Below are 22,473 nucleotides of genomic sequence, written 5' to 3' on the forward strand. Positions count from 1 at the left end.
ACCGCTGGCCTTGACGTCTTCAGGCACGTCTTCACCGCTCATCGGGGCTCTGTTCGAAACTGAACTCATCACTGAACGCAATTCAATTCCAGCCAACGAGATTCCAAGAGAAGACGTGTCTGGAGAAACCCCTGATAGTAATCATTTGTTGCTCTGCACGTGTACATCACATCTGCGCGTTTCCATCCTACTAGGGGCGTCGTTTTTCTTCTTTTTTTCTACTTTCTAGGGTGTAGTTGACAGATATAACTTCAGAGGAAGTACAGTAGTTGAGCTTGGCATGCTGCGTGAATGTACAATAAATACACTACTGGGCATTAAAATTGCTGCACCAAGGAGAAATGCACATGATAAAGGCGTATTCATTGGACAAATATATTATACTAGAACTGACATGTGATTACATTTTCACGCAATTTGGGTGCATAGAGCCTGAGAAATCAGTACTCAGAAAAACCACCTCTGGCCGTAATAACGGCCTTTATACGCCTGGGCATTGAGACAAACAGAGCTTCGATAGCGTGTACAACTTCAACACGATACCAAACTTCATCAAGAGTAGTGACTGGCGTATTGTGGCCAGCCAGTTGCTCGGCCACAATTCACCAGACGTTTTCAATTGGTGAGAGATCTGGAGATTGTGCTGGCCAGGGCAGCAATCGAACATTTTCTGTATCCAGAAAGGCCCCTAGAGGACCTGCAACATGCGGTCGTGCTTTATCCTGCTGAAATGTAGGGTTTCGCCGGGATCGAATGAAGGATAGAGCCACCGGTCGTAACACATCTGAAATGTAACGTCCACCATTCAAAGTGCCGTCAGTGCGAAAAAGAGGTGTGCGAGACGTGTAACCAATGGCACCCCATACCATCACGCCGGGTGATACGCCAGTATGGCGATGACGAATACACGCTTCCAATGTGCAATCACCGCTATGTCGCCAAACACAGATGCGACCATCATGATGCTGTAAACAGAACCTAGATTCATCCGAAAAAAATGACGTTTTGCCATTCGTGCACCCAGGTTCGTCGTTGAGTAAGCCATCTCAGGCGCTCCTGTGTGTGATGCAGCGTCGAGGGTGACCGCGGCCATGGTCTCCGAGCTGATAGTCCATGCTCACGCAAACGTCGTCGAACTGTTCCTGCAGATAGTTGTTGTCTTGCAAAACGTCCCCATCTGTTGACTCAGGGATCGAGACGTGGCTGCACGATCCGTTACAGCCATGCGGATAAGATGCTTGTCATCTCGACTGCTAGTGATACGAGGCCGTTGGGATCCAGCTCGGTGTTTCGTATTACCCTCCTGAACCCACCGATTCCATATTCTGTTAAAAGTCATTGGATCTCGACCAACGCGAGCAGCAATGTCGAGATACGATAAACTGCAATCGCGATAGGCTACAATCCGACCTTTATCAAAGTCGGAAACGTGATGGTACGCATTTCTCCTCCTTACACGAGGCATCACAACAACGTTTCACCAGGCAACGCCGGTCAACTGCCGTTTGTGTAAGAGAAATCGGTTGGAAACTTTCCTCAAGTCAGCACGTTGTAGGTATGGCCACGGGTGCCAACCTTGTGTGAATGCTATGAAAAGCTAATCATTTTCATATCACAGCATCTTATTCCTGTCGGTTAAATTTCGCGTGGTGTAGCAATTTTAATGGCCAGTAGTGTATATGCTAACTGAGCCGCTAATGATCAGCATGTGATCACGTTGCTCAGAATTATTTACTGCTAGTATGTAGTTCGACGTAAGGCACGTGCTGTCGGTTTCTACGGCGAGCACCAAAGGGTGCTCAGGCTCACAAGGTAGTGGTAGAACCCATCCTGAATTTTTGTATACGGGAAGATTACAATCATACAAATGGTTTGTAAAATTTTAGCTGCTCACACGCGTGACGAGTACTTTTTTTTAGTTGTTAAATTTACTCGTTTCCGTAGCACGAACTACCGCTTATGACAACGGTCTGTACAGTCGTTCCTGCCAAGTGCACGACCGGCGCTGACAAGACAACGTAGCGCCGCGTAATGCGAGTATTCAGAGTGACACATGCGAATCTGAAGTACATAAACCATACAAAAAATATAGGATATCAGTAATTTTTTGAATTATATGCAATTCACATTGTCATCTAAACTGCTGCAGATGTAATTCGTAGAAAGGTGAATAATATAGCAAAATAAATCAAGCCGTTGTTTGATGTTACATTAGAGACGACTTATATCAATCATATCTTTAATTTGTTGAAATGAAATGTTTCGTACAGACGCATCATGTTATGGCAGTTCCTGTAGCACAGATCTTAAGATAATTTTTCAATATTATATATTTTACTAATAACGAAACAGTTCCTTGTTTATTCCCCATAGTCGTCACAATAAAGAAATGTGCTATTTGAATGACGAAATCAAACGTTTTCCTTACACGAGGCACACCAAAAGAAATCAAAATTAATGCCTTCAGGCACTTCACAGTAGAGTAATTACTGGTTTAATTTAGACAGAATTGTGTTCGAGTAAGAAATGGTTCTGGTTGTTGCTCTGTTTATTGTGCTGCGTACGGGCGTACTGAAAGCACATAGTAAAACGAACCTATGGACAGTGACAATGCACAAATGAATGTAATTTAAAAGTACTGTTCTCCTGAAATGAGACGGGGCTATCGGAAATTATGTTTTCCGATAATCTTCTTAAAAAAAATTTCCACATTCGACAAAGTTCTGTATCGAGAGTCACATTGCTTGTCCCGTGTACAGTCTGAATCATATCACTAACATCTCGCTGTTCTCCTCAAAGACACAGATGTTATGTCCTGGCCAAGAGCCCAACAAAGGCAATGAATTAGAAACCGTTTTGAATGAAATGTTATAAATTATTCTTTCCTCTTTTTTCTGATTTTGGTTGGGCGACTACGAGATTTTTGTCAATAGACAGTCTTTTTCTTAATTTTGGTCCCAATATGCCTTGTGCTCTTTGAAATGAGATACAAATCTGCAGACGCAGTAACCCACTCATCACAGGCATCTTTGTATATTAATGTGTTGTAGCATTAATCGTTTTAGTAACAGCTTCCCCCTTTTTAGCCTTGAAATGATGGAGTGCGGTTTGCTCACACTTCTTTCACGAAACTCGACTCATTGGTGCCAGACAGAGCAAGTGTAAGGATAACAACAAGCTTCGTCTTCACGCCATCTGCGAATTAAGCATCTCCTCTAGGCCTTCCTGAGAGTATACAATATTGTTTTGCGACTTACTATGCTGTATGATCTCTTGCATCTGTTTAATCAGGCCGAAGAAACCTTGAAATCAGCAACATTCATCTCAACTGCGATTCGAAGAGCCCATCCAAGTAGATCTTCATTGGTAACGGTGAACTGTCTCTTAAGAGCAGTGCTACAGGGTTTGTATCTCAAGAAAGCTCCTGTAAAGAACAGCTGTTTATGTAATTTATAGAATTTTGGGTGTTGAAGGTGGTTATTAATGAAGGGAGACGGGAATTTGTAACCACCTTATACGCTAAATCTTTCGAATAGTTATTCTTTCAGACTTCTGCGAGTTTCATTTTGGCGCGTATTTATTACTTCGTGTAAGTCTTTCTTCCATTTATACACTTCATGGTCAGATTTTACGAAGGAAAACCTGGTTTGCACACTACTGAACATTAAGCGCTAAACACAATGAACATTAAATCAGTTTTATGTCCACCGTTAACATTTAAGCTACCGCAAAACAACTGGTAGTTGTTACAGATATTAGATGAGATGCAAATTTGACTGGACACTATGTGTGGACACTTGTTTCAGAGAAACTATCCACGAAAATTGAGACACGCTATACGAACTACAATCGCGCTGAGTCGTGTTATGTGTTTACCGGCGTGTCGTCAGCCAATCATGTCCGCTTGCCAAGTTGGGCATGCACAATACAGCCGCATGGCGAGCCATGGCTTTGTCAATTTTGAACATTGTTTAAAAAAATACTTGCAGTGCGTCTTGACAGGTAAAATTTTGAGGGAGTTTTTCTTTTGGTGTATTCTCAATGCACAAAAATTCTCAGGGCATGTTTCGACAGGTCGGGTTGGACCATTCCCTAATCAGTTTTCAAGTCACTGTTACGTACTCATAACTTCTACGCTCTCGCGAGCAATGCGTCACACAGAATACTCAGCTCGCGAGCACGTTGCTTGCAAATATATACGCACCTTAACGGGACTACTTGTCTGGACAAACGACTCCACTGGAAAAAGATTATGAAAGCCGCTGAAGGAGGAATTTTGAGAGACCAGTTTTAAAATTGTTGAATTACTGCTTAATCAACAAAGAAAAATGTTTTTCGAACGGTTACCTTTCTTCGCGACTAAACCTCTCGATGTGCCAGTACCAGCGTTTACACCGTAGTGCATTAAATTAATGTTATTACCACCTAAAAGACCCCATCGCATGATTTTTTTCCTTCCTTATGAGATTCGTATTTCATTATTCCGCTACTGTAGCTTTGCACCGTTTTCAGACTTGTCGGACACAGTCATTTGCCAAGTGCTGAGGCGTGATGCAGCACTTAGATGAGGACTGTAACCATCTAGTACCTCTATCAACGCCTGACAATTACAAATTATGATGCAGGTGTTCTGGTAGGTTCGTAACACTTGAGGGCGTATGCGGGACCGGTCTCAAATCTTTGCGCGTAAGACGAATGCGAGTACTGCTCACATGGCTGTTCTCTGATGTATTGCAAAACGTGAAAGGTGTTGCCCACTGTCGAGACGGCTTGTGAGCCAAAACAGAACATTTAAATTGTGGACGGACTAGAACAGAGGGTGAGTGTGCTATTCAGTAAGAATTATAATATTAGATCGGTGTGAACGAAAATCGCTGGAAGTTCGTGAAGAAATATCAGTGGTCTATCATTGTGTTTATGTAATGATTTTAAATTTTATCCACATCTTCGCCCTCAGAAATGAATATCTGAAGTCGACCATTGAGCTACCCTGAAAGCTATACCTGCCTCTAACCCTGCCTCTCTTGGTAAGCGCAAATATATTCGCAAATATTTTCCTAATTTTCTGAACAGTCTTTGTGGTAACATGTGCAGTAATGGTTGTTATAACAGCCTCATGGTTACGTATAGTCTCCTTTATAGCTTCAAAAATTTCGGAACTGTGAAGTACTAGAGCTCTAAGGTGTTGCCTTTAAGTGTCTCTTCTCTGACTGCTTGCTCTGAAATGTTAACACTTAATATTCTTTCCTCCTGTTATGTTGGATACGTAATGTGGCGAAATGATTTGATTTAAGAAAATGTAACCGCATCATCATTGTGAAATAAACCTTGCTGTGCTTAACAAATCATTTTAACAGAGGAGGATCACGTAATGAAATTATTGCTACTATATCGCATGCACGTAAGTGTTGGCCTACTTCACTGCTAGAATTAACATATACATATTTCTGCGTGTCGTAGTATTCAACATACTCGAAATTTCATACATGTTCTAGTGCCGTCATAACAAAAAATAGTCTTGATAAAGAAACAGAGCTAGCTGCAAGATAGTCGTTGATTGTTCCCCATAAAATGTATCGGACCGTATTCAGGAATGGCATTCAAACAGATTTATGTCATTTATTTGTAGGAGTAACTCTGAAAATGTAGATAAAATTTATTTTGATTAGAAACGGTTCCAGCAAAATAGAATTTGTAAGTCGCTTATGACGCTTCCTCTTGTAATTGCTTCAACTGATATTTATAAATGACTACATCAGTTTTCCTTAATTATAAAAGTACAACTACTTTTGCTAGACTGCAAAACGTAATTAAAAGATGGTACATACCTCTCCCGACAGAGCAGAAGTTTTATCTGTCAATAATATGGTCGCATTTGCACTCTTGAAAAAATTTAGAAGATCAGTGGAACTTTTTCCAGTATAGCCGAGATGTTTGGCATATCGCACTGCTCTGTCTGAAGCGTTTCTCGTGAATGCCCAAGGGTTTAATGCTGATCCACTCATTGCTATGGCACTCTTAAACAGACCTAATGAAGAACGAAAGTTTACAATTAATAAAAGTAAGCAGACACACTTTAGGGTGTTATTGTGTTTTCTCTGTGTCCTACAACCTTTCCGCAAACACATCATAAAATATACTACCTAACGTTTTCTGCACTGTCGTAACTCCCACATGAAGTGGACTATGAATTTCAGTATAGACTGCCCGTTCTGCTTGTGCCATGAGTACTTGGAGGTGCTAACCAACTTAAAAAATACTACTTGTAATAGTGTAATTATTAGTTTGCAAATTAAGTAAATACTGATGTAGCCCGCCCGGTTAAACGTGCGGTCTAACGCACGGTTTTCCGGACGGGGAAGGAGCGCCTGGTCTCCGGCACGAATCCACCCGGCGAACTTGTGTCGAGGTCCGGTGAGACGGCCAGTCTGTTGATGGTTTTTAGGCGGTTTTCCGTCTGCCTCGGCGAAAGCGTGCTGGTTTCCCTTATTCCGCCTCAGCTACACTATGTTGGTGATTGCTGCGCAAACAAGTTCTCCACGTACGCGTACACCACCATTATTCTACCACGGAAACATAGGTGTTATACTCCTTTGGTGTGATACATTCCCTGCGGGGGACGGTGGGGAGGGGTGAGGAAGGGGGGAGGGGTCCACCGGGGGCCGAACCGCACAATAACCCTGGATTCGGTGTTGGGCGGCGGAGGGGTGAAGTGGACTGGAGTAGTCGTCGTGGGATTGTGGACTACTGCGGCTGTGGCGGGAACGCAGCCTCTCCGTCGTTTCTAGGCTCCCGGTTAACATACAGTACAATACAATACAAATGCTGATGTACCGTTGCCAGCACACAGCCTCCAGCCATCAGTAGGTATAACTACACTTAACACCGTGTATATAATACGATTTACATTTTTAAAGAACTCAGTACATGTTGTGAGATTGTAACACTGAAGCGAAGCGCATATGTTTATGTCCCAGTTAGCACTTCAGACTGTCATTTAATTATGTAGATTCAAAATCTAGGATGGGGGAGAAAGGAAAGGTGCTATTAATGTCAGCTGCATCGGGACTTAAAGCGGAATCAACAGCGACGCCTGGAAACGTGTACCGGATGCGAATTCTAATCCGTGATCTCCTGCTTGCTAGGCAATATCGATAACCGCTGCGCCATCCGGATACAGTGTTCATCGCAATGGCGCCAACTATTTCGGCACGACTTCCGGCCGACTCACTTTGCACTTAGTGCCACCTGTGTGTAAATGTCACAGAAGGTTAAAAATTTGGTCAGTTTCCCCACATGAGGCTCAGTGCAATCCATTACACGGACCGGACACTCAGAATATGCGGATAGTATACAAAGTTTCTTTCACTGACACATTTTCGGCGGTCAGTAATTGACGTCCTCGCTACATGTTTCGGTAGATGCTATATGGGACGAAGTAGTCCCTTTTATTTCAGAAATCGACCCAGTGGTTTCAAAAATAAAAGTCCACCTTGCATTTTATGTGTTTTTATGACAATTCGACTACAGTCCGGTCACTGTTGCCTCCATTTTCCATTTTATATAAGTTTATGACGGATGCGTTACATACCCAGTTAGTTTTATACAATCTGACGATGTCCCAAAAAGGTCATTGATGTTAAATAATTTTGCAACCAAGACGGTTTCATTCTGAAATGGAAAGTTCTTATTTGTGCCCAAGAAGAAAATCTAGCTATATACTTTTCAAATGCGGTTTATTCTAATAAACTCTGATATAATGCACTTCCTGTGTAGAATCGTTTAATTTGGTTATCTTACAGAAAACGTTGCGAACAAAGAGTCGCGGCTTAAAATGCCACTGGACCAAGAGAATTTTTTCACTTTGATATATATTACTGTTAAAGAGTGTGACACGCTTACTTAACATATATCGTTGAACAAATGCGAGATTTGAAACGTATTTAATCGGCTTCAATTGACACTCAGTAGCGGCAAAAGACAAAAGTTTGCCAGGAAGTGCCTCACAAACGCATCCATCACTTAATTCGACTGCTTTGTGCCAATTTTACGTATCTACTTTCCTGAAACATTACTCATTTTATTAATGTTATAAGCATTCGCCATCAATCGTGTTTCTTATACTCTTCTGACGTTGCTATATGGTGCGTACTTCCCCCATAAGGCAGTAAGGATCCCAAGTACTGAAACTATGGCGTCTATTCACCTCTCTCTCTCTCCCTCTCTCTCTCTCTCTCTCTCTCTCTCTCTCTCTCTCTCTCTGTCTCAAACACACACACACACACACACACACACACACATACAAGCAATGTCAAGTGTAGATTTTGTTTTTGTTTGTACAAACTACTTCTGGATGACCAATTAATTTAGTTTGAAAAATGTGGGTCAATTACCTTTGCTCAATGGAGACAGAACGTGGTAATGAACGGATGCACCTCCAGCACTTTGACCTAAGATGGTTACTTTTTGTGGATCACCTCCAAATGCCTCTATGTTCCTCTGCACCCAGCGAAGTGCCTCTGTCTGGTCCTTAAGACCCATGTTCCCAGGAACCACTTCATCGCCGGTGCTTAGGAAACCTACGATGATTTATTATTGTGAGGTAAATAGCGGACTTGAATACATACTAAGAAAAACTAACATAGAGACTTGTAACAACAATGTAAATTCTATAGTAAATGATCACTTGTGGAAATATAGAATTTATACAATAACATCTCTAAGGAGTTTAAAGTGTATTATGTTAAAGCGTTTCAGATAGCGTCAGAGTCGAAATAAAACAAAACTAGGTATTTACAGTATACGAACGGAAACTATGTTTTTATCACTCTAGAAACATTGCAGTTCTTCAGAAGTTACAGAAGGAATTACATTTTAACAAGACGACAGATCATATGTATGTAAGATATGCAAGAGCAAATCATTCAAACTCTGAATTGTAGAAGTAAAAACTGACATGCATTTCTCCAAGAAACTGAATATATACACACAGCTTCAGTAACTACAATGTACAGTAACTTTCCACTGGGTTGCATTTGTTCCTCCCTATTTAGTTACTTTCGTAATTTTCTATTTTTTTGGAATTAAAGCTATTCTTTTTGTTTCCACACGTAAAAGCGTCGTTTACAAGAAAAGGATTACGTATGTTTGCAGAAGGAATCACTTTTTATGACAAATTTTTTGACAATAATCTGACAGTATGGCACTGGAAATTAGAGTATTTAAGGGAATGATGCGACCTAGTAAACGTCAGAAGCTTGGTGGAGGCAGCTTCCGAACGGGAAGAAGGCTGATAGCCACAAACAGTGAGAATGTAGCCACGGGGCGGCTCCCTTTAAGAGCTGAAAACTGCTATTTTTTCCACTGTTGTAAATAGGAACTGTTCCTATGGTAAGGCGTTTGGTCGAGTCTGCATCATCTACCAGTAAACCACAACGTCACGTTATACTCAAATTTGGCTTAGGCCGCCCGCTGCTCGAATACGCAGTTGACTGCATATGAACTAGAACTTTAACTGGAAACCTCACGTTACAGATTGAGTTCAGCATAATTTCCTCTGAGTTTAATTGCTGATTTTGGTAATGGAATCATTAGAAAATTAGTGAACTTTGGAAAGTTCCATTCGCTGGAATGATTGGAATGGTATGAAATAATTCTCTTGCAAATTTCGTACACAAGCACCAATTATTCATTGTACAGAATAAGAATAACACCAACTCTTCATTTGTGTGCTCATTGCCTCTACAGATTATTGAAAGTATTTTAAATCCGTCTGTGAAATTATAAGAAAGTGCGTACTTTTGTCAAGAAACCTGTGTCTTTTATCGACATAAAGTATCACCAGCAGTCTGCAATGAAACGTATTTACAATTGGCTGGCTTTCTAAATGTAAAACATGTTCTGTATAAACTATGTTGATTTTACTTACGACATTTTGAATTTTGCTCACTTTAGGAAGTGTATCTGTTTGCACTTTTTTGAGGTATTATCTTGTTGGGCACTGGCATTGTTTTCGTATTAAACCACATTGGTTTGCAACACTACACATTTCATGATGTGCCACATGACGCTACGTAGCATCTGTACTGCATTGTTACCTACTTACTGCTAAACGTGTTTCTGTATTTTGTATGAGTAGTTTTGTCTTGAAGAGAACATTTTTAGATCAAGTGAAAATCTGAGCTAGCGGATAAATTTGCAACACTCCTCACAGAAAAACACAGAGAAAAGTTTATCCAGGAGTAGACAAAACTAGCAGTATCCTACATTGTCACGTTTCAGATCAAGAAACATGGAGTGATTCTAAGCAATGTGGAATTAGGCAAAAAAACAGCAGGGCAAATGGAGAGAATACCACAAAAGTGTGCTAGCAGACGATACTTGTTCATGTTAACGAAAATCGTACATAAAACACCGCAAGTAAACTCAAAGTACCTCGCATCGAACTGTTTTTAGATCTAAAAACAAGCCATATTGTAAATATGTTTTATTACAGACGACTAATGATATTTTATATAAATGAAACGAAACGTTATTGATGACGTAACCACGCACTTTCCTGTAGTAACGCAAACATATATGAAGTTCGTTGAAAAAAGGTAACCTCATTCTACAACTTCGTGTAGTTAAATGTTTAAAAAGACTGACATACTGAAAACAGCCTTACAATACATCTACCTTTTTATGAAATTTTTTGGGACGAATGAGGCACTATCTGAGAGTAATAGCAGAATTCAGAAATATAACACTAGGAACAACAGTTGCATACACAGTGCACAGCATAGCTTTACCATTGCACGGAAAGGAACAAAGTATGCAACCATGAAAAATGTTTGAACACCTGCAATGTGAATTGAAGGTAGGTATAAAAAGTTTTACAACAAATTTAAATCATTTTTGCCTGACAACTCCTTCTACTCAACAGAATATATTTCTGAATAGATTGTACGTGTGAGTTGTACGAGGGGGGCTCAATAAGTAATGGAACACACTTTTTTCTCTACCGATTTCGGTTGAAAAAATGGGGAATTTGCTGTCGGAAAGCGTGGAATATTAACGCTCCAGCATCTATAGTTTTATAAGTTCTGCTAGATGGTGGAACTTTTTGTAGCCTTCAAAATGTCGTTTGTAACGGAGGTGCGTCACAAGGAGAGAGCTCTCATTGAGTTTCTTTTTGCACAAAACCAGAGCATCGTAGCTATTCATTGGCTCTTGTAGAATGACTACGGAGAGCTGGCAGTGAACAAAAGCACGGTGACTCATTGTGCAAGGCGTCTGTCCGCACCGCAATAAGGTAGCGCAGACTAGTTCGATCCCCCAAGTGCCAGCCGGCTGCATACAGGTGTGACTCCTGCAATGTTGAAACGTGTGGATACTCTCATTCGAGGTGATCGACAGATCACAATCAAACACCTCGATGCACAACTGGATGTAGTGCTGACACATTCGTCCACCATTTCGGGTACTGAAAGGTGTGTGCCACTGCGTTTCCCGCCGGCTAACAGAACTCCACAGAGAGCAAAGAAAGACTTACGGGCGGAATTACTTGCGAGTTACGCTGCTAATCGTGACAATTATTTCTCGAACATTGTCACTGACGATGAAACTTGGGTTCTTCAATTCGAACGGGAAAAAAACGGCACTCCATGCAGTGGCGCTACAACAACTCTCCTCCGAAAAGAAAATTCGCACGGTTAGCCGATAAAGTCATGGTGATGGTCTTCTGTGGCACTGAAGCGGGTATTGAGATTGATGTCGTCCCACAAGTTGCAATGACCAATTCTGAAGTGTATCGTGTTGTTCTCAGGAAATGGAAGAAACCACTTCAGCGTGTTCGCCGCCACAAAAATATAAACAAATTTTTCATTTCCATGTCAACGTAAGGCCTCACTCAAGTCACCTGACCCGAGACGAGCTGACAGACCGCCATTGGACTGTTCTTCCTCATGTACCCTAACCCCAGATCTCGCACGTTCGGACTTCGAAGTGTTTGGCTCAATGAAGGATCATAGGAAGTTCGCGAGAACGCATTGAGCTGACAAAAGTCGTCGGATAGGGATATGGACATATACAGGTGGCGATAGTGTCGCGTACACAAGGCATAAAACGGCAGCGCGTTTTCGGAGCTGTCACTTGCACTCATTCATGTGAAAAGGTTTTCCGCGTGATTTTGGGGGCACGATGGTAATTAACAGACTTTGAACAGTCAATGTTAGCTAGGAGCCTGGGACGTTTCATGTAGGAAATCGTTAGGAATTCAAAATTCCGAGATCCACAGTGTCAAGAGTGTGCCGAGAATACCAAATTTCGGACATTACTCTGGTCACTTTCGACACATTGCCCGCCGGCCTTCGCTTAACGACTGAGAGCAGCGGCGTTTGCGTAGAGTAGTCAGGGCTAACAGACAAGCAACTCTGCCTGAAATAACCTCAGAAATCTATGTTGGACGTACGACGAACTTATCCGTCACGACAGTACTGCGAAATATCTTGTTAATGGGCTATGGCAGCAGACGACAGACGCGAGTGCCTTTGCTAACAGCACGACATCGCCTCTTCAGGGCTCGTGACCTATCGGTTGGGCTCTGGACGATTGGCCTTGTCATATGAATCCAGATTCAGCTGGTGATGGTGATGGTGATGGTATAGTTCGGATATGGCGCAGACCCTTGGAAGCCATGGATCCGAGTTCTCAAGGCACTACGCAAGCTGCTGGTAGCTCCAAAATGGTGCGAGCTGTGTTGACACCGTTTCTTCTGGATCCTCTGGTCAGAATGACCGGAAAATCGAATGGAAATGGTTATGTCGGTTGCTTGGAGATCAGGTGAAGCCAATCATGTATATCATGTTCCCAAACAACGATGTCATGTTACCGGGTCGCAAATGTTCGCGATCGGTTTGGAGAACATTCTCCGCAATTAGAGCAAATGATCTGGCCACTGAGATCGCCTACCACTTATCCCATCGAACAATTTTATTGAACGGTATCGAGAGATCAGTTGGTACACAGCATCCTGCAACAGCAAAACATTCGCAATTGTGGACTGCTATAAGCACCATGGGTTAATATTCCTTCAGGGAACTTCCAACGACTTGTTGAATCCGTGACGCGTGGAGTTGCTGCGTATCTTCGAGTAAAAGGAGGTCTAACGCGATATTACGTGTATAATTATATTATTAGTGTAATTTAAAAAAATAAAAAAGTATTAGTATAATTATATTACATTATGACTTTTGTCACCTCAGTGTGTGATCCATGGATGATGCAAACATTAAATAAACTAAATTAAACCGTGGTGTACAGAAAGGACGACAAGATGTGGTCCTCATGCAGAATGAACACCAGATTACTTTTCAAAACAAGGAAGGGAAGAACATGTGAGTATCACATACGGAGCAACAGCACAGAGGAGCTTGAAGCGCAGAACCATTGAGTCTTGCGAATATCAAGCGAATTACCAATAAAATGTTGTATCAAAAATATAATTTTTGTTTGACCAATGTGTGATTTGATGCATTAATTTTGAAACTATGCTAGTTGCTTACGGCTGCAGCTATATCCTCAGTTAATAGGACATTCGAAGCAGAGACCTTAAGTAACTGAGGTGCAGAATCCATACACGATTTCCAAACTGTAATCAAACTGAGAGACTTCCTATTTATCGATGTGAAGTGGTTTGAGCTTCCGGCAGGCCATTGTAACTAGACAAGGAATATGTGGGCCTGCTACGGACATAATTCTGCTGCTGGCTGCTACAATGGCGCTACCGAGGCACCCCACAACGCGGCGTTATGCCAGCAGTGGGAGAATGGAATGCTGCGTGGTGTAGCACAACGCAGCGTCGAGATCATAACTCGTCCTACGTCCGGCCACAGCAACTTTCCCCTCAGTGTTGTGCACTCGACCGACTCTGTGGCCGCAGCAGAATATGTCGAATGTACGCTGGGCTACTCCTGCGTCATATAACAGCATCAACAACTAGGTGGAGCCGCTGGTATATGGGCCATTAGCTAGTTCTGTTGGTTCCGAACTTCGAACTAGATATGTCGAGACCAGGCCACCTGGCGGGTTCCATCGCCTGACACTCCGGCCAGACTCAGAGGGTCCTGCATTCGACGTACGGCCTGCAGGCTTCCTGTCAGCCGTCATGCGTTGCAGGCGACGCAGGCCAGCATAGTCACCTTGACTCGTTGCAGCGCGACAGCTGATACGGTACTAGATCAGCAAAGAGGAGGCGCCGTAAACTGCTATTGCGCAGCCAAAACATTCCAACAGGAACGTCACACACTGCAAGTAGCCTTGATCGTCTCATGAGCTCCTGACGTGGACTTACTGAGTAGGAGGCAACAAATGCTGAAGAATGCAATTGGTGCATAATCGTTCTTGACTAGACACCTCCCCTGATACTAGAGAACCCGCAGCCCTTAACGACATCGTTTTATGCAGCTCGCAATAATATATCTGGTCTTCAATAAAGTAGCGCGAGATTTCTGTAATCTCTATATCGCTAAGTGCAAACTATTACTCCTACAGAAAAAAATAAACAGTAACTTTTTGTGGGGGATTTAATGTAGTTAATGTATTTTATACTGGGAGCCACAGTTTTCGAATCACTGAAGGAAAATAAATGAAAGTAATCTTCAAATTCACCTTGAGTCCCACACGCATCTTAATTTAACTCTTATAAGCACAGTTATTTCGTACTAAGAAGGCGTTACAGTGATGTAGTTTTTTATTTGATGCTATTAAAACGCATGGAACTGTTACCCAAAAACTTATACAACCGTCAGTGATACAAGTTGTAAGTGCTCGATTATGCCGGACCTGTTATTTTCCCAGTCGATGAAGATCAAAAAAGGTCGAACATGGGAAATAATTCGTGCAGTGGCAAATTTTTGTACAGTGAAAGGAGGAAGTCCCACGAACAACATACTAGAATCCTGACCGCTGGGGCGTGGTGTGGAAGTGGGGGGGAGGTCCGTTTGACGATCACTTTTGACCGTGTTCTAGAATAACCGGAGTACAAAATTTAGCTACATGAAATTTCCTACGAAAAGGTCCCGTTCATTTTTTCTGTAGGACTAGTAATTTGAGTATGGGGAATTAGAAAATATGTAAAACTTGAACGTAGTTTTAAAAAGCCAGATATAACATTGCGGACTGCAGAAAAAGATATTGACATGGCACCTCAATCACCCTTATACGTGTGTTAATAACATTTACCAACGATGTGCTACTAGTGAGAAATTGTCTTTCCAATTTACTTCTTGGTATTATACTCGGAGCTACAAATTATTGACTGAGAAAGCAAATTCGGATAATGTAGAAGATACAATGGGATGACTTGTTTTTGTTGAAGTAGCTAAGTCAAACAAATAATGTCATAAATATCTGCAAACAAGATGGGAAAATGCTAAAGAGGTACGCGTACATACGGTATAGCAAAGAAATTAGAACCAATGTGATCCTTACAACTTACCATAGACTGCATTTTGCGTGTGTAGGGAGAAGAGGAGGAATGACAACACCAGACTACTGATTGGTAAGAGATAATCTGCCGGTATGTACAACAGAAAGCGGTGTTAAAGATATTCATGTCCGTTCTTGGTAAAGTTCTCAGCATCTTAGTAGCTGTACGTCCATTACTAGCTGCTGGTTTGCTTCGCGAGGCCTCTCTGTGTAGGCGCTCGTTCTGTTCTACACTAAATCATTTCAAACATCTGAATCCTGAAGATACATTCTTTGTCTGGAACTGTCTTCGCATGTTTCGTTTGTATTAATAATGTATTCAGTACATTCGACATTAAAGATTTGGGATTGTGGGAAGCTGATTGAATTGGTTCATATAGCTCTGAGCACTATGGGACTCAACTTCTGAGGTCATCAATCTCCTACAACGTAGAACTACACAAACCTAACTCACCTAAGGACATCACGCACATCCATGCCCGAGGCAGGATTCGAACCTGCGACCGTAGCGGTCGCTTGGTTCCAGAATGAAGCACCTAGAACCGCTCGGCCACTAGGGCCGGCTTGTGGGAAGCGTTGAGCTTAATGTGTTCATTCGATGGTCAGGTCCACACTAATGATTGTCGTATATCCTGGTATCGTCAGTCACTGTGAGGGTAATCCAGTGTATTGAAACGCAGACTTGAGATCAAAAACACTCCAGTGCAAGCAACACCGCACTAACGCGTACTAGTTATCTCTACTGTAGCGGCCCGTTTTAAGACAGAACTTGGTGACATTTTTGTGATACGTAAGTTGTATATTAACTGTTATGATAAAGGTACAGTGCCTTCCTATACTGGCTACTAGTTTCATCTGAGCCTTCAGGTTAACATGCTGTATAAATTCGTTCTCCATCTGGGGCTAGTACATACCGGCCTAATTCCTTTTTACAGTCTGCCATACAAGTCCAGGCTGACAGAGCAGCCTTCTATCTTTTCTCTGTGGAGACTGTTTTATACTGCAAATAGATTCATTTAACAATAATTTCTATGCAACAATGGCCTAGTTTTTTAAGATTTTAGCTCTTCATGTTACTCAATTAATAATGTTCCTTACCCAGAAGTCCCAGTCGATAATTGATGGTGACGATTATGACATCCTGGTCCACATAATAATGTGGTCTCGCAGTACTAGTTCTTTGTGTGAAACATCCTCCATGAATATAAAATATAACATTTTTCAGTGTTCCATTCCGCGTTGGCGTCTGCAATAACATACAGAACAGTTGCAACGTAATGTTCAGATTTAGAATCAGAAGCATGAATCCTTTTTTTAGTTTATTTCTGCTCAGGCTATCTGATCAAAAGTTCCGGACACCTCTATATAATGCAGAATTAACCACTAGTTGTCTTGAGAGGCTGACCAGCCCGTACAAATTCAGTCGGGCCATGTTACAATTATAGGAGGGCCATATTGCGTTGTTGGTAGCGAAGCAGTAACATCAGAACGGATAGGTCACGAAGAAACTTCGAACGTTGATGTGTCGTTGAATGTCACATGAGTAACAAATGTGATAGGGACAGTTCATCTCTGCTAAAGCTGCCCCAGGTGGCTGTTGATGGTGTGATTGTGGAGTGAAAATATGAACGAACAACCGCTGCTAAAGCAGGACCAGACACACCTCACGTACTGGCAGTTAGGGACCGAGGGACCGTCGTGCACTGAGGAGGGTGCACAAAAAAAACACATGAAAGAACCACTCGTGAGTTTTACAGTGGTATCTCCAGTACAGCTGGCGCTATGACTGTGCGCAGTGAGATTGGAGAAGGATGTGCCATTGTTCGAGTAGCTACCCGTGAGCCACATGTTTCTGTAGTTAGTGTTAGGCTACGCTTGGGGTACTGGATTTGGTGAACGCGTGGAGGAGATGCCTGTCATCATGTGTAGTGGCAACAGTCAAGTACGGTGCAGGCGGTGTCTCGGTAGGGGGGTGTTTTTCGTGGTTATAGCATGGTACCCATATTTCGCTCAAGGAAACGCTAACTACCCAAATATGAACACATATTATAGCAACTTGCTCTCCGTACAGCAGAGGAATGGTCCAGAGATGATGACAGCTTGTAGCAGCATGACATGGCCCTTTCGTAAGGCATCATCTGTGAGGCAACAGTTAGTGGGCAATGACCTTCTTGTAGTGCAACGGCGCAGAGCCCCGACCTCAGACACCTTTGCGATGAGTTACATTGCAGCTTCGAACGTCACTGCCTTCTCTGGTTTCTCCAATTCCTCCAAAAGACATTCAGGCACCTCACTGAAAATACCTCCAGCAGAGCCCAGTTCGTCATAAAGCCTAAGCGTGGACACAACCTACATTAATGTCTACTAATACGTGTACGGATACTATTGATCAGATATACTCTAAAACATTAAATGCAGGTTGAATGAAATTTTAATTTACACTGTGTTTGTTACTGTGTAATACGTACCCCTGGACCGAACACGTCAAGAAACAAGCAGTCCTCGCCGCCAACCGCTTCCGAACCGCTGTACTGGGGACACCTCTCTCCCGCCGTCAGGGCGTCTCTAACGCCAGTCCACGCCGACTTTTTCACCGGTGGCTGCAGAAAAACACCTTGTATTCATGTGACGTTTTAATATGCTTACAGCTGACCGAGATTAGTCTGTACGAGTGCTTCAGAGTGATTTACGTGAAATGTAAGAAAGAAACAACAGTGAAATAGCAAACAAACTGTCAAAGTAAAAGTTGTTGAAGGAAGTTATTCAAAGGTGTGGATGTTTTTAGATGTGATACTTTTGAGAGGAACAACTATACTGAATTCGTAACTCATCTGTGGACATCTTCAGATATATATATAATGTTTTCTTTAAAATACCGAAATATCTTCCACTGTTTAATCTGCAGTGTTGCTCGTCACAAAAATTTAAACAGTTAGCAAAGGGTTTCATCTTTCTACGAAGTAAGTGAACTTATGAATATGGAAAGTTGAATTCTGGACGAAGATAATCAAGTGACCGTTTCCGACATATTTTACTTCATTAATGAAAACCTAATACTGTATTTCCTTAGTACTTACATTAGATATCCCTTCCGTTATGCAGATGTGGAGGTTATCAATTACGGCAAAACTTGTAACTGTAATTAATATGTTATGTCGCATTACGTTGAACATAATTGTTTTTTTTTTCTTTCGAAAATTGCGTTTAACGCACTTACTGCTTACATCCCGCCCCCCTCCTCCCGCCATGCTCCTCCGAAATTTGGTTTAGTATCGCCCTGGGGTAAGAAGCCCCCAGGGTAGTTTTGATAGCTAAAGAAGTTTGAACGGTGGAATTTGGTGTAGCTGAGTCGGATATGTAGACAGAAACCTTACATATATTTATCAGTGTGATTCAAACTGCATAGCTATATATCCACAATCGCAGAATGAGATGATAAAATCGGTCCAGGGATCCAGGTTAACTAGTTGTTCTCTGTTGTTTCGGCTTCTGTGGGAGTCAGCAAGGACACAAACAAGGAAGGAAAGAAATTGCCATGTCCGTTGGCAGGAATCCACAATGATCTGTACATAATATTTGGACATTAACTTTATTTCTAAAAAGAAAATAAACGCCACTTCTTTTTATGCAGTGGCTTCCTGTGCCTCTTACGTGTAAGTACTTTAGCCACTATTGCTACTCGCAGAACGCTGGCTGTGTCGTCTCGTTTCTGAAACACTTCCATCCTTACTCGTGAAAGGAACATTAATTTCAGTGCATCAGAACTGTCGTACCGTATTAACATTTACACATGGACCATTTTTCTGTACCGCATACTGGTTGGTTGGTTTGTTTAAAGGGGGGGGGGGTGAAGGGACCAAACTCCGAGGTCGTCGGTCCCTTCATCAAGGGAAAGAAGAAAATAAAGGAGACGTACAGCAGAATAACAGGAGGATGAAAGAACCAGAAGAACGACAGAAGGACAACCAACACTATAACGAACAAAACAGGCAAAGAAAACCACAGAGAGAAGCAAGAAACAGGAGGAAGGGATATAAACAAGAGAGCAGATGACCGTGGCTGGCCGACCACGAGAATAAAAACGAAACGCCAGCCACTCCGCCGCACATTAAAACATCCAGCCTAAAAGTGTTAGAGTGGACAACACAAAGAGACAAAGGACACGCGCTAAAACTTATATACAATGATAAAACCCACCGTCACCTATAAAACGCAAAACTAAATTAGCCGTTGAGGCGTTGTCAGTTAAAATTAATGGCAACGAATCCGTCGCAGGGCAGCCAAAGGAGGACAGGTCACCAAGACATGGACCACTGTCAGTCGGGCGCCGCACCGATACTGAGGTGGCTTACCACGGAGAAGGAGATAGGCGTGTGTCATCCAAGCGTGGCCAATGCGGGGCCGACAGAGAACCACAGAGTCCCTGCGAGAGGCTCGCGTAGAGGTATTACACATATTCGTTGTCTCCTTAATGGTACGCACTTTTGTTGTGCGTTCTGAGGTTATGCCATTCCGTCTCCCAAAGCCCCAAAACCTTGCGGCATAGTACTGAACGCACGTCAGTTGCAGAGAAGCCGATCTTCATAAGCAGTTTCTGCGTAGCCTGTTTGGCCAGCCCGTCAGCAAGTTCGTTGCCAGGGATTCCGACGTGACCTGGCGTCCAGACAAACACCACTGAACGACTGGAACGTTCCAGGGCATAGATGAACTCCTGGAGGGTCGCTACTAAAGGACGACGAGGGTAGCACTGGTCGATAGCTTGTAGGCTGCTCAAGGAGTCAGTACACAGAAGAAACGACTCCCGAGGGCATGAATGGATGTGCTCAAGAGCACGAGATTTAGCCACCAGCTCGGCAGTGAAAATACTGCTGCCATTGGCAAGGAATTCTGGTCAATATACCCTTCATGGACATACGCGAAGCTGACGTTATCATCAGCCATCGAGCCGTCGGTGTAAACCACTTGAACGCCTCGGTACATGTGAAGAATCGACGAGAAGTGTCAGCGGAGAGCCGTGGGGTTAAGTGAATTCTTGGGGCCATGTGAGGTGTATGTGAAAGGATCTCAAGTATAGGTGGTAAAAGCAAGAACTCTAGTTCGGAAAGAAGGAATTGGACATAAAATGCAATTGGAATCCCTGGCCTGGGTCACCGATGCGGAACATGAACCACTGTGGGTGGGAAAATGAGACGGTGACTCTGATGCGCAGGAAAACTACGAACGTGTGCAACGTAACTGGCCAAAAGTTGTGCACGCCTAACCTGCAATGGAGGGTCTCTGGCCTCCACCAGAACGCTGGTCACCGAACTCGTCCTAAAAGCTCCTGTCGCTAGGCTAACGCCACAGTGGTGCAGTGGGTCGAGTAAACACAATGCCAACGGATCCGCCGAACCATAAGAGCTGCAGCAGTGTAGAGCGATCTGCACCCCAGTTGGTGTTGTTCAGGCAGCGCAGGGCATTGAGGTGTTGCCAGAATTCCTGCTTAAGCTGATCAAGGTGAGGAAGCCAAGTCAATCGGGCGTCAAAAACCAGTACTCAGAATCGATATATCTCCACTACAGTGACTGGATCGTCATTAAGCTAAAATTCTGGTTCCGCATGAATGGTACGACGTTGACTGAAGTGCATAACACACGACTTTGGGGCCAAAAACTGTAAACTGTGAGTCTATGACTGCGCCTTGTGGATGGCTTCCTGTAGGCGCCGCTCAGCCGCTGGTGGAGCAGTACGAAATGCAGAAGTGGTCTGCATACAGAGAAGGAGATACGGACGGCCCTGCAGCTGTTTCAAGACCATTAATGGCCATTAAAAATAGAGATACACTCAATATTGAGCCCTGCGTGACCCTGTACTCCTAGATATGGGGGGAACTATGGGAGGCACCAACTTGGACAAGGAAAGTACGAAGCGACAGGAAATTTTGGAATAAAATTGGGAGCGGGCCTCGGAGAAGCCACTCATATAATGTAGCAAGGATATAATGTCACCAGGTGGTGTCATAGGTTTTTTGTAAATGAAAAAAAGGTAACCAGGTGTTGGCGTCTGGTAAAGGCTGTGCAGATGGTAGAATCGTGGGACACAAGATTATCAGTGGTAGACCGACCCTGGCGGAAGCTGCGCTGACATTGAGCCAGTAGGCCATGTGACTCCAGGAACCAATCCAACCAATGGCACACTGTACATTCCAGCAGCTTACGAAGAACGATGCTGAGTCTAATGGGCCGATAGTTATCTACATCAAGATGCTTTTTACCGGGTTTGAGCATAGGAATGATGGTACTCTCCAGCCATTGCAATGGAAAGCCTCAATCGCACGAGATACAGTTGGAGATGACGAGATGTCGCTTATAGTCAGATGAGAGATGTTTGATCATCTGACTGTGGATCCGTTGTGGCCGAGAGCACTGTCGGGGCAATGTGCAAGGGCACTGAGGAGCTCCCACGCTGTAAATGGGGCGTTATAGGATTCACTGTGGCGTGTAGTGAACCAGAGGACTTTCTTTTCCAGCCGCCATTTGAGAGTGCGAAAGGCTGGGGGTAACTCTCCGATGCCGAGGCTCGATCATAGTGCTCAGCAAAGTGCTCGGCAATCGCGACTGCGTAGGTAGATAATACGCCATTTATGTTAAAACCGGGAGCACTTGTCGGGGTCTGGTACCCGAAAACACATTTGATATTGCCCAGACTTGGGAATTGACGTATGGCACCCAAAGGTCGAGACGTATCTCTCCCAACACTCCTGCTTCCGTTGTTTAATAAGTTGTCGAACGTGGGCATGGAGCCGTTTAAAGGCTATGAGGTGCTCCAGGGATGGGTGCCGCCTATGTCGCTGTAGAGCTCGCCGACGATCCTTAATTGCTTCAGCGACTTCCGGCGATCACCAGGGGGCCCCCGGGATTGTTTTAATCACCTGCTCAACCATAACATCGATGTTCCTATGTGGGTGAGATTCAACGGTGATAGCAGAGGTGGACGTTTCCCTGTCCGCCTTGTTTAAAGCTCATA

At 43.2% G+C, this 22,473-nt stretch overlaps 1 protein-coding gene across 1 annotated transcript in view; it reads right to left on the reverse strand.

The window, feature by feature from the left end:
- The window catches only part of LOC126320815 (esterase FE4-like), a 60,310-nt gene that overhangs the window by 22,034 nt on the left and 15,803 nt on the right, over positions 1–22,473 (reverse strand). Inside the window, exons 3-6 of the mRNA XM_049994124.1 lie at positions 17,937–18,068; positions 16,567–16,714; positions 8,394–8,579; positions 5,829–6,028 (exon numbers count right to left, since the gene is read on the reverse strand). Coding sequence (XP_049850081.1) covers positions 5,829–6,028; positions 8,394–8,579; positions 16,567–16,714; positions 17,937–18,068 — 666 coding nt within the window. The remainder of the gene's footprint in view (positions 1–5,828; positions 6,029–8,393; positions 8,580–16,566; positions 16,715–17,936; positions 18,069–22,473) is intronic.

This window comes from Schistocerca gregaria, chromosome 2, assembly GCF_023897955.1.
Source record: "Schistocerca gregaria isolate iqSchGreg1 chromosome 2, iqSchGreg1.2, whole genome shotgun sequence".
Classification (NCBI taxonomy): domain Eukaryota; kingdom Metazoa; phylum Arthropoda; class Insecta; order Orthoptera; family Acrididae; genus Schistocerca; species Schistocerca gregaria.